The sequence below is a fragment of the Sorex fumeus genome, unplaced genomic scaffold (genome assembly GCF_029834395.1).
Source record: "Sorex fumeus unplaced genomic scaffold, SorFum_2.1 ptg000006l, whole genome shotgun sequence".
Taxonomy (NCBI): Eukaryota; Metazoa; Chordata; class Mammalia; order Eulipotyphla; family Soricidae; genus Sorex; species Sorex fumeus.
The window spans coordinates 57,968,671-57,980,944 of record NW_026606063.1 but is presented as its reverse complement, the minus strand read 5'-3'; the positions used below and the strand labels follow the sequence as shown (position 1 = coordinate 57,980,944).

Here is a 12,274-nt window from a genome sequence, read left to right as displayed (position 1 = left end):
CCCCCTCTCCAACCCTCCCCAACCTCCTTCCCCTCCCCAGTCTCCCTCCTCCCCACCCTCCTTCCCCCTCCCCGCCCTCCCCTAACCCAGTCTCCCTCCTCCCCAACATCCCTCTCAACCCCCTCTCTTCCTCCCCACCCTCCCCCCCTTCACCCTCCCCCACTCTCCCTCCTCCCCAACCTCCCTCCCCACCCTCCTCCTCTATCCCTCCCCCACCTTCCCTCCCCTCCCCACCCTCCCCTCCCCCAGTCTCCCTCCTCCCAAACCTCCCTCCCCACTGTCCTCCTCCACCCTTCCCCCACCTTCCCTCCCCTCCCGCCCCCTCCCCTCCCCCAGTCTCCCTCCTCCCCAACCTCCTTCCCACCCCCTCTCTCCCTCCCTATCCTCCCTCTCCCTTCCCTCCCCCACTCTTCCTCCTCCTCCAACCTCCCTCATCTCCCCTACTCCTCTCCCCAAGCTCCCTCCCCTCCTCCACCCTCACTCCCCCTCCTCCACCAGCCCTCCGCCTCTCCCACCTGCATTCCCCCTGAGCATCAAAGGTCAACTGCTCTCTCTAAGCCTCTGAGCCGAGTCCCACCTCTGCCTCAGCTCCCTACATGCTCCCCCGCAGCCTTCCAAACTTCACAGCATGCTTTTGCTTCTGGATCCATTTGCTTTCTGAGCCGTGTCTGTCTCCCCCCCCCAACCAATCCCGTCCCCCCACCCAGTGTTAGTTCTGTCTGGTCCTGGCTTTTTGTATGAGTTCTTCCCCACCACAGAGCCTGGTATTCAGAGACCCCCCCAAAGGCCTTTGCTCCCCAAACTTGACAGTAAAAGAACAAGGCCTCCCCTTAGAAAATAGGCAAAAGACACGCACAGACATCTCCAAACGAGGACATACAGATGGCAAATAAGCGCACGGAAAGATGTTTAACACCATTAGTCATCATGTAAATGCAAATTGTACCATAATTAGATATCACTGGTACCTATCAGAATGGATGAGACAGATTTAAAGTGACAGCACCAAATGCCAGTGGCGACAATGCAGAAAGCCGCATCCCTCGGGCATGGCTGATAAAAATGTGAAATGCACGCGCCTCGTGCTGGAGAGGAGCCTGACAGCTTCTTAGGAGGGTTGCCAGTGGGCCAGGGACGTGACTTGGTGGCAGGCGTGGCGTGTGAGCGACCCTGAGTTCTGTGACCTGCCCTTCAAGTGTGGAAAGAGGCCCTCAGGCCCACGGACACACTGTGTGTGGCCCCCAGGGGCCCAGCTGCACCTCCGAACCCAGGGCTGTGTTCTCCCTGCCCGCAGTCCTGAGAGGGGGCAGCCCGTTACAGCTCCCACCGCCCCCCCCATGGCTCCCACCTACCCCAAGAGCAGAGCCTGAGGAAGAACCCCTGAGAGGTGAGGCTACTGGCACCCAGCCCGAGACTGTTGGTCAAGGCCATTTCTCTCTCAAGTGAGTTGGCCAATAAGGGAGGAGAAGGCGCTTTCCTGAGCCTGGAGAGGATGCATGTGCAAGTTCATGAATGTGTGCACGTGTGTGTATGTGTGTGTGTGTGTGCGTGCATGAGTGTGTAGGGGACCTTCCTCAGTACAGCTGGCACTCTGGGACTCCAGGTGCCCCCCGCTGGCCTCTCTTCTGTCCCATTGGTGTGGGGGTGCTGTGAGGCCCTCTGACACCCATCATTACTATGAAGAATTGGACAAGGAGGAGTGCGGGGATGTTGTATAGGTGGCCTGGGCAATGATGAGTACCAGGACGGGAGCTGGGGCTGGCTGGGGAAGGCCACAGGGATGAAGTTTGGGCACCGCCCCACGGGGCAGCCACTGACCAAGAGCTGCCTGGGATGCCATTTCCAGAATCAAACTCCCCCCCAGGGCCTCTGTCTGGAGTCTAAACCTCCTGAGGATCTCCCTGGGGGATGCTTTTGCTCTTCCTTGAATCGTTTCTCCGCAACATCTCTCTGCTATGAGGGGACCATAGGCATCCCCACCCCAGAGGCCACCTCATCTTCCTTTCAGCCTCGGCTTGTCTCCAGGTAGAACATGAAAGCGGGCGTGCAGCTAATGGGGTGGGGGCACCCCGCTGGGCTACATGAGCCTGGGGGGTCAGCTGTCCCTTTGGGCCTGGGTTGGGATGGGGTATAGACTGTGAACCCCAGAGACCTCCTGGCTCTGGCACTAGGTGGTGTTAGGGTGACTGCTTAACGCCCCAGTCAACACTCTCGATCCAGACCCCCGTCCACACCCATCAGAGTGCAGAGTGGGGAGGGTGGTAGATGCTGATCCCCACCAGGTTCCTTAGGGGTGAGACAGGGCACCCCAGGCAGATCAGGACCCCAGGACTCAGCAGTGTACAGAGCAGGCTGGCCCGGAAGGGGGTTTCAGAGAAGCCAGAGTGACCTGGTTCTCCTCTTGGACACACCTGGTTGCTTTCCACCAAGGGACAAGGGAACCTGACAGGAGAGGCCGAGAGGCCCAGGAATTCCCTGGCTGGGACTAGGGGTGCCAGCACTCATCCAGGCTCAGGGTTCCATCTGTCCCCCTGCAGGAAGTGATGAAGCTGTCTGACGGCAGCCTCCTGGGCGAGCCCGGCCGCACGGCACTCAGCAAGAAGGACGGGGTCAAGTGGCAGAGGCCCAGGCTCACGCGCCAGGCCCTGCTGCGCTGCTGCCTGGTCAAGTGGATCCTGTCCAGCGCCGCCCCACAGGGCTCAGGTAGGCGGGGGCTGCTCCCGCGGGCTCGGGGGTGAGGGACAGCAGGGCCAGTTGCTCTGGGCTGCATCCTGGGGGTGGCTGCGTTGCCAACAATTCCCCACCCATGAAGCATCTGCTCCCCCCACAGTGCACTGGGTTGCTCACGGCAGGACCCACCGAGACGGGGGGAGAGGTCCACACCCTGCACCTTGCAGGGATCTCCTTGCTTCTGGTCTGATAGGGGCAGCCCCCTGCCCCCTACAGCTCTTGCTGCTCCTTCAGGCCCCCTCACCCCTGTGCACAGGGACCCACCCATTTGCAGGGCTGCTGGGAGATGGAGTGACCTGGGGGACCTGGGAAGAGGCGTCCCCCTGACTCGACACCCCCACTCCCACCCAGGTGCCCCGGACCCCCCAGCTCCTTCAGAAACACTCTGGGCTCCCATGGGACTGCCTGCCATGACAAACAGGGTTTGCTGTTCCAGGGTGTGACTCACGGGCAGGAGACAGAGGAGACTGCTGTACTCACACACTCACACACATACAGGGACAAGGCATACCCCGTGAGACACACTGTGGGTGACACGCTCAGGGCCCCGTGAGGCACACACTGTGGGCGACACACTCAGAACCCCATGAGACACACACTGTGAGTGTGACTCACAATGGCACCCATGAGTGACACAGGTCTTTGCACCCACTGAGGGCTCCTGGCCTAGAGCTTTTGCCTGACTGAGTTGGGGGTCGCCCGGGTCATGTTCGCACCTTTGCCTGAGGCTGGGGGATGTGGCAGCTTCTAGGGTCTGTGGAGGCAGCACCCCCCACCCCACATGCCTGTCTCCTCACCCAGACTTGTGTGTGTCCCTGGGACAGTCCTTGTGTGTCGTGGGCGTGGCCACGCCAAGGCTCCATGTGCTTGTGAAATACTAAGTGGTGCCCAGAAGAGGTGTCTCTGCTCCTCCGAGAGGCCCCATGGGCTCAGGGTCCAGGGGACAATCAGGGCCTTTCAGAGGTGCTCAGTGCAGTGTCCCAGGCAGCCGTGTCTGGGCAGGCAGCCAAGACTCTGCCCTTGATGGGGTTTTTCCACGAAGCAGAAGTGGCCAGAGAGCAAGGGTTCTGGGACAACTGGGAGCAGAAGCCAATCCCAGGCTGGGGGAGCCAGGCGGGGCTTCTCTGAAGGAGAGGCCAGGCCTGGTGCAAGGGCCCAGCTGGCTAAGGAGGCCCCAGGGAGAGTTTGAAACTAGTCAATGGTGAAGGCGTTAAGCTGGTGGGGCCTGTCCAGAAGCGGGCACAGGGGGACCCACCCGGAGAGCTAGACGTGAGGCTGAGAGGCCCCTCACTCCCCAGCACCGCAGGGTTGTGCGCTTAGTGACCCAGGGTCCGTGGCTCTTACCTGCTCTGTGCATCTGCCCAGCATCTGATTTTGGTCAGGTTGACTGACACCTCCCCAGGGGCCAGGCTGAGCCGTCCAACCCTCCTTGTCGAGAGCCTACAGGGCTGGTTGCTTCACCCTGGAACCCAGAGAACAGTTTCACTCACATCAGGTGGTCGGGGCAGAGGCTGCTGAGTCAGGTGGTGTGTGAGGAGAGGCTGCTGGGACACTTCCACAAAGCCTTGCAGGTGCTGATAGCATGTCCTTGAGGCCAGGACAAGGCCAGCACCTGCCTGTGTGATGGGAAATGCTTCAATCCTGGGGCTTTTGGTAGAAACGCAGGATACTGGACAAATGCCCTAGGTGCTCCCTGCACACACAGGTGAGCCCAGGATGCTGAGGGGAGACCCTCAGTCACCAGCAGCCACATCTATGCCACCATTGTGAGACTTGTTGTTACTGTGTTGGGCATATTGAATACACCACGGGAAGCTTGCCAGGCTCTGCCGTGCGGGCGGGATACTCTCGGTAGCTTGCTGGGCCCTCTGAGAGGGATGGAGGAATTGAACCCAGGTCGGCCGCGTGCAAGGTAAACGCCCTACTACTGCCACCAGTACCCTGATAAAAGGTGACAGTGGAAAAGTCTGGGGACACCAGTTAGATTAACTGTCTCTGCCTGTGGCTGCACGCATAGATGTCCACCTGTGGAAAGCACCAAGACTCAGGAGACAGGATGTCCCGAGCATGTGCTGCCATTTTGGATAGAAAGTTGCACAGATTTCTCTAAAATCCAGTTACATGGCTCTGGAAGAACTGTTCAAAAGGATGCAAAGTTGTTTTTTGCTTGGTTTTGTTTGTTTGGTTTTAGTTTGGGGGCCATAGTTGGCGATACTCAGGGATCACTCCTGGCAGAACTTAGAGGACTCTAAGAGGTGTCAGGGACCAAATCCGGGTCATCCATATGCAAGGCAAGTGCCCTCCCTGCTCTAGCCCCCAAAGTGTACAAAGTTGAAGGCTCAGAGTCTGGGTGGTGACAAGTGACAAGAAGTTTCAGAGGAAAGTCCATTTTTATTTTTTTATTTAAAAATTTTTAAATTTATTTTTTGGTTTTTATGCCATATCTGCTAATTCTCAGGGCTTATTCCTAGCTTTACACTCAGGTAGTGTGCCCAGGGGACATATGGGTTGTCGGGGATAGAACCTAGGTCGGCCGCAGGCAAGGTAATGCCCTACCCGCTGTACTATTGCTTTGGCCTTTGGCCTGAAAGTACATTTTTAGTGTAGCCACATGATGAGGGAGGAAAGTCTCATTTACCTTCTGGGATCAAATACTCAGAAACGTGGCTTCAACAACAACCGTTTCATTTTCTCTGAAGCCTGGGTCACGGGTCTGGAGAAAAGCTTCCCACACCCTGCCCCCACAGAGCTCTCCCCCACAGGGCCTTCCTAGTGATCCTTCACTGGGCTTTGTTTCACTGGTGGCTGGCACAGGTTGGAAGGTCTGAGAAGGTTCCAGGCACACCTGAGCCTCCATTCCTCCATTCCTGACAGAATGTTCTGACTGTGCACTGCACTTGCATGTGAGAGAAAGCCCAAATAACCATGGCTTTGCCCGAACACAAGTGTACTTGTCAGCTTGGGGAGAAATCTGAGCTGGGCGGTGGCTGGCGTGAGTTTAGCTGCTTGAGGATGTCAGAGTCAAGGTTTTTGGTTCTTTGCCCTTTTCCTCACATTTTCAAGGTGATTGCTTTGGCTCCAGCCATCGTGGCTTCATTCATGGCAAGAAGAAGATATTGAGTAGAAGGGGGTAGAGGTAACTCCTGCATCAGGGAAGCAACTTGGCTACAGAAATCTCTGGAAGATTTGTGCTGGCATTTCACTGTCCAGAACAGAGTCATCTTTTACTGCAAAGGAAGTAGAGAGATTTTTTGTTGTTGTTAAATTGTTTTAAACTGGGCATATTTCCACCTAAAATAAAGCCTAGATGCTGTGGGTGTCCGAGCAGGAGAGATCGAACACTGAGATGCTATTCTCTGTGACCCACACCCGGGCCATTGACCGGAGCGAACAATCTCAGTAAATGTCTGCCAATCCTAATCCACCACTCCCTTGGCTTTCCCTCTCTCTCCTCATCAAGGGGGACCCCTTCCCATGTCCCACCCTCTGCTCTATGGAGCCACCCACAGGGCTGGGGGGGGGGGGTCTGTGAACAGGAGTCAGAGGTCAGAGGTCAGAGGACAAGAGTCCACCAAGTCCCAAATGTGTTGCCGCTGTGCTCAGAGCCTGCACATACTTCCACCCACCGCCCCCCCCGCCCCTCAGATAGGAGGTAGGTCGGGGCAGGGCTGTGAGGAGGCCAGGGCTGGGCTGTGAGGTGACACCTTCAGTGGCAGTGACACCCGCGCTGCCTCCTCTGGGTGCTGGAGCCCTGGAGAGCCCAGCCCCGCCTGGAAGCTGCAGCCGCGGGTGAGTCCGGGGGCCCTGCAGAGCCAGAGCCAGCACCCAGGAAGGGCCGGCCCAGGGCGGGAGGAGGGGCTGCTGGAAGAGCCCCCCAGTGTCGGGGAACCGAGAGTGTTAGGTCAGGGCTGGGGCTGGAACAGAGTGGAAGAGAGAAGGCCGAGACAGAGAGAGGCAGAGGCTCAGGCAGAGCCGAGCCAGGGGAGAGAGGGTTCTAGAAGGCCAGGGACAAACAGGCAGGCGCTGGGCCCGGGATGTCTGGGCGTGGCGAGTCCCCGCAGTGGGCACGGGGGCCGGCGATGAGGCTGCGGGACTGTCAGCACGGCTGCAAGAAGCACCTGGGGGACGTCATCAGCTTCTTCTTCCGCTTCATCTCGGGGAACCTGGCTCGAGGTGAGGGGTCCAGGGTGGTCTGCCCAAACAGCAGGGTAGGGAGGGAGGTGGGCGCTGTCTGGATCCCTGCCTGCCCCGTGGGTGAGCGCCAAGCCATTGCATCCCCCCCCCGCCCCCCGGAGGGAAAAAGGGGGCTTTCTTCTCGGGGTGCACATCTAGCCCCTCCACTGGTACCTACCCTCCTATTGTCCCACCCTACCTCACTGGGCCCCCCTCTGTCCCCTCAAAGACGGCAGGGAGGAGGTGAGGGAAGTTGCTGAGGGAGGTGGGACGCCTCAGGCGGCAAAGCGGGGCCCAAACCTAGTGGGGGGCTGGGAATCCCAAAAGCAGGGCAAGCCATATGGGTGTGACTCCCCCCCAGCAGGCCAGACCTGGCTTTCCCTGGCCCCCACCCTTCCAGCCCTTGTGTATGTGCTGAAAGACCCAAAGTGAGATAGGGCCATGGGAACCAGGTCCAGGGAGAGGGGCAGGGGGCCAGGGTCCATGGACAGGAGCTCCACGTATGCCTGGTGAGGCCAGGCATAGTGTCCTGGTCATCCTTCTGTTCTCTCCTTTTCTGGGGGGAGGCAAAGGAAGTGGGTTAAAGAGGGCGGCAGCCCCCTAGTGCTCAATCTGCGGGGACCTGCACTTTGGTCAAAGCTAAAGGCTATGGGTCGGAGCCATAGCACAGCAGGTAGGGTGTTTGTCTTGCATGCGGCCGACCCGGGTTCGATTCCCAGCATCCCATATGGTCCCTCAAGCACTGCCAGGAGTGATTCCTGAATGCAGAGCCAGGAGTAACCCCTGGGTGTTGCTGGTTGTGACCCAAAAGGCAAATAAATAAATAAATAAATACTAAAGGCTAGTGGAGAGGTGGAGGGACAGCTCACAGGTTAAGGCCAGGGCTTAGCGTGCAGAAGGCCAGGATCCGGCCCAACACTGTGGAACAGGGACCCTGAGTGCAGAGCTGGAGTTGCCCCCACAAAACAACAAAGGTGATCCCAGCTGCAAGACCAAACTGCCTCTGTCTCAGTGATTCTCAGCCTCCTTCCCTCCTTGTGGCCCCCTGTCCTACTCACTGCCTCCCTAGTCTTGGGCCATGACCCCCATTTGCCTGAGTGTCACCTGAGCTCCCCATGGAATCTCTGGGGGGCTTCCAGGGCTCCCAGCCTCTGGGTGAGAAATGCTGATTTCATTCCCTGCTCTGTCCTGAGGCTGAGCTCAGGTCTGGGAGTGGAAACACTGCCAAGAGAATGAATACTCCCTTTCCAAAAAAATTATACCCCAAATGGGCCACCTAAATCATCTAACTCAGTTGAAAGATCATGAAGACAATATTCAAAAGTAATAGTAAATATGTTGGAACAAGAAGCCTCCTCCCTTCTGCTCCCTCTCCCCCTGTCCCCTTGGGATGCTCAGGATCGAGAAGCTGGCAAAAGCAATTTTAAGTAGAATCCTCTGTCATGAAGACTTTCTTGGCATAATGCTGGCAGTGTCCTCTTTAAAGTGGGAGTGTCCAGGGCCTTGTATGCGGCTATGGCAGCAAAGCGGGGTCCAAACCTAGTGGGGGCTGGGGATCCCCAAAGCAGGGCAAGCCGTGTGGGTGTGACCCCCCACACGGCTAGTATCTACTAGTGATTCTTCTTTCAGGGTACCACTGTGGCAACCTTTTTGGCTTATGTTTATTTATTTATTTATTTTTTTGCTTTTTGGGTCACACCCGGCTCTGCTCAGGAGTTACTCCTGGCTTTGCACTCAGGAATCACTCCTGGCGGTGCTCGGGGGACCATATAGGATGCTGGGAATCGAACCCAGGTCGGCCACGTGCAAGGCAAACGCCCTACCCGCTGTGCTATTGCTCCAGCCCCCTTATGTTTAATCTTTGACAAAATAACAGATTCACATAGACCAATGGCAGTTTGTGATTGCCCCCTTTTCTTGTTTAAAGTTGTTTTCTTCGTCTTTTCATAGCTTACCCAGCTTTGATCCCCCGCACCCCATACAGTTCCCCAAGACCCACCAGGAGTGATCTCTGAGCACAGAGCCAGGAGTAAGCCCTGAGCATTATGGGGTGTGGCCCCCAAACAAAACAAAACAAACACACAGAACAAACAATAAAGCAGGCGTTTTCCCCATTGAAGTACCTATTAAGTAGGACGTCTGCGTTTGTCTGGGTTCCAGCAGAGCTTGGAGAGATCGGACAAAAAGGGGCTAGACAGTCACCCTGGCCCCTACTCCTGGCCTGGAAGCCCCAGTCATGTTGATGGCAGCCATTGGGATGGGAAATGGTGTCAAGATTGCAGAGCCCACTGAAGCTCAGGTTTCGCCGGAGGTAGCACAGTGATGAATCCCAGCAGCCTTGGGGTCCAGGCTCCCAGAGCAGAGAGCATCACACTCAGCCCTGCCTTCTTCCCCACACCAAGGAAGACACTCACTTATCCACTTGCCATATCTTAGCCACCCATATACCTTAGCCCTTCTGCAGGAATGAAGCCCACCATCCCCCGGGGATCCCCTGTGCTCCTGAGGCACAGCCATGGTCGCTCTTCCATCTCTCTCTGCTTCTCTCCCTGGCTGCTCATAAACAAGGTCAGCAAAGGTCCGTGCAGGAGCATCACGGTGGCCTCTGTGGCTCTAGTCTAACTAGGTCATGGTATCTGCACCCTCCGCTGTCTCCTAACACTGGCAAGGGCGGCGATTCGCAGGGGGTCCCATCCGCGCCGGGCTTCAGACAGAGCTCAGAGACACAGTAAGATGCCTGAGCCACGCAGAGCCAGAGCACATCGGGACCAAATTGGCACTGTGAGCCTTAGCAGAACCATCTCTTCCTACCTCCACAGGGTCCAGGCTGAGATCCAGCGGGAACCTGGTTTCGGGTGACAGCACCTCAGATTCCTCAGCTTCTTTGATTCCTTGTTTGCTCTGGACTCTGAGGCGCCATCTCCTCTGATTCTGTTTTCCTCCTTCTGGAGTGTACCTACCAGTGATTCTTCTTTCAGGGTACCACCGTGGCAACCTTTTTGGCTTATGTGTAATCTTTGACAAAATAACAGATTCACATAGATCAATGGCATTTTGTGATTGCCCCCTTTTCTTGTTCAAAGTTGTTTTCTTCATCTTTTCATCGCTTAGTATTTTAGATAACTTATTAAGAAAAACCATTCTTAACAACGATTCTGTTGGCTTTTCTTATCCTGCTCCCCACTCATCCATGTTACACCCTCAACTTCGGGCAGATGCGGGGAAAAGGCTCAGGTTGCTGATGGGGACAGTAGAGCCCCACAGTTACAAAGCTGGGCCCAGCAGGCTCAGACAGACACAGCATCATCCTGGATGTGTTAAAAAATAGTGCTCTGCAAATAGTGAGTGCATGTCAAGGTGCCACTGCAGTCCTGGGTGAGATAGTCGCATAACAACACTGCTGATTGCAGAGGAAGGGGCATGAGAGAGGGAGCCAGAGAGGGCTCTCAGGAAGAGGATGTGAGGGAGGAAGCCGGCAGGAACACCCTCCCTGGGTCTCTTCTCTGCCAGAGGAGTGAGATCACCCCACTTCTCAGTATGCTGCATGCAGGGAGCTCAGTCATGCCCTAATCCATTGGACAGCTTTGTTCTGTGCCCTGGAAGCGTTAGACACCCCAGCAGGACCAAAAGTTCATCCCATGCTCTGGGCTTTATTTCCAGTTTTTAAACAGAATCTCTCTTTAAACAGAGACTTTCTCCCACTTGGAGTTGCTAAGAGGTAAACTGAGGCAGTTATTTCAAGAGTTTATTGAGCAGACATCAACTCAGGCCAAGTTGGGATGGGAGATAATGCAGTGGTTAGGGCATGCTCCTAGCACACACTTGGCCCAGTTGATCCCCCAAGGCATCACAGGACATAGAACTGGCTCCCCAGTACTGCTGGGGTATTCCTGGAGATCTCTGACACCGCAGGGTCAAACAGCACCATGCCCTTGGACCACTGACCCATTTGGCCAACTAACACCAGGAGTGCCTTCATGGCCCCCTGAGACTTTTGGAGTTTGGGGAGTGCCCCCCTCAGGAACAAAACCAAAAATTCCACCAGCAGTGTCCTGCTGTCCGTAGTTGGAAGATAGGCAAGTTTCCTGTGGAGAAAGGGCAGCTACCGAGCAAGGGAATGACAGGACTGACCGGCACAGGCTGGCCAGACCAAAGATGGTTAGGAGCCCTTCGCAGACAAGCGCTAGGGGAGGGATTTTATAGAGACACAAAGCATCGTTTGATAGGCATCACTAAAGCAGTTGCCTTATTTAGGCAAGCCCAGCTGACTGGCTGGGACCAGCTCATCAGTTTCATTTTCTCAGATTTTAATGCATTGTCTCTGGCTTGGGTTTTGACCTGCTGTGGCGTGTACGAAACCCTGCGAGCCACCCCAGCCCTGTGGCTTTCTTGCGTATGTGCTTTAACAGCACCCAGCTTTGCCAAATCTGTTCCGTTGTCAGTGAAATGGTCACACAAATAGGAGATATTGGACCAGAGAAATAGTACAGCAGGTAGGGTGCTTTCCTTGCATGCAACTAATCTGGATCCTATTTCTGAGCACTACTAGGAGCCATCCTTGAGCATAGAGCAGGGAGCACCACTGGGTTTGACCCCAAAACAAACAAAAAGAGTAGATGCACAGAAAAACCTCTGCACCTTTCGTGTGGCCTTTGCCTTTTTCAACTTTCTACCTCACTGGGACTCTTGCATTGACTTGCTCTGTGGTGCTGTGTGCCTTTGGGCAAGATTCTTTGCCTCCCAAGCCTCACCCATTGAAAGGGTATATCCTTCTATTGGCATCTGTAAGGACCTAGGATGGTGGCTCCCTATTACCTACAGAGGCCGGACTGGAACTCATGGGGACTGACTCAAGTGTGATCCAAGTGTGGAGACTTCCCCCTTTTTTGGTTTCAGTTTCGTTTCCTGTGAAATCTGAGCTGAAGTACATAATTTCCAAGGTCAAGGAGAGGTTTTGAATCCTGTGATTTCCCTCACATCCAACTTGCCCTGGCACAGTGTCGAGGGAATCTGGGGGATGTTTATAACTCCTGGACCCCAGGATGGGTGCTGTTGCAAGAGCCATGGACCACTGTTACCCCTCTGGCTTCTCTGTGGATGTTCTTTTCACACCCTGAGTGATGCTCTTTATTACACCCAGTGAGCCTGCCCCAAAGCCACTCCCAGACTCTCTGAGGGCCTTGCTAAGGGAGGTGAGCTAGAAGCTTGAACCATGAACAGCTCTGGGCATTCCCTTAGCCTTAGCGGAGGTTCCAGCAGAGAGAATGGGCTGCTGGTCTCTTCACTCTGGGGCTCCTGACCACTAGCCTCCTCCAACACCTACCTCCAAAGGGTAGGGGAACAGAGGGGTTGGCTGGGGTACAAAGGAGAG

At 55.9% G+C, this 12,274-nt stretch overlaps 1 protein-coding gene across 2 annotated transcripts in view; it reads left to right on the top strand.

Moving 5' to 3' along the window:
- Positions 1–12,274, top strand: part of KCNIP3 (potassium voltage-gated channel interacting protein 3) — a 66,455-nt gene that overhangs the window by 12,134 nt on the left and 42,047 nt on the right. Inside the window, exon 2 of one of the 2 annotated variants that reach the window (XM_056122778.1) lies at positions 2,538–2,703. In XM_056122778.1, the coding sequence (XP_055978753.1) occupies positions 2,538–2,703 (166 nt within the window). Of the gene's footprint in view, positions 1–2,537; positions 2,704–6,749; positions 6,904–12,274 lie in introns of those variants that run through there. The other variant, XM_056122784.1, reaches the window with a different exon arrangement.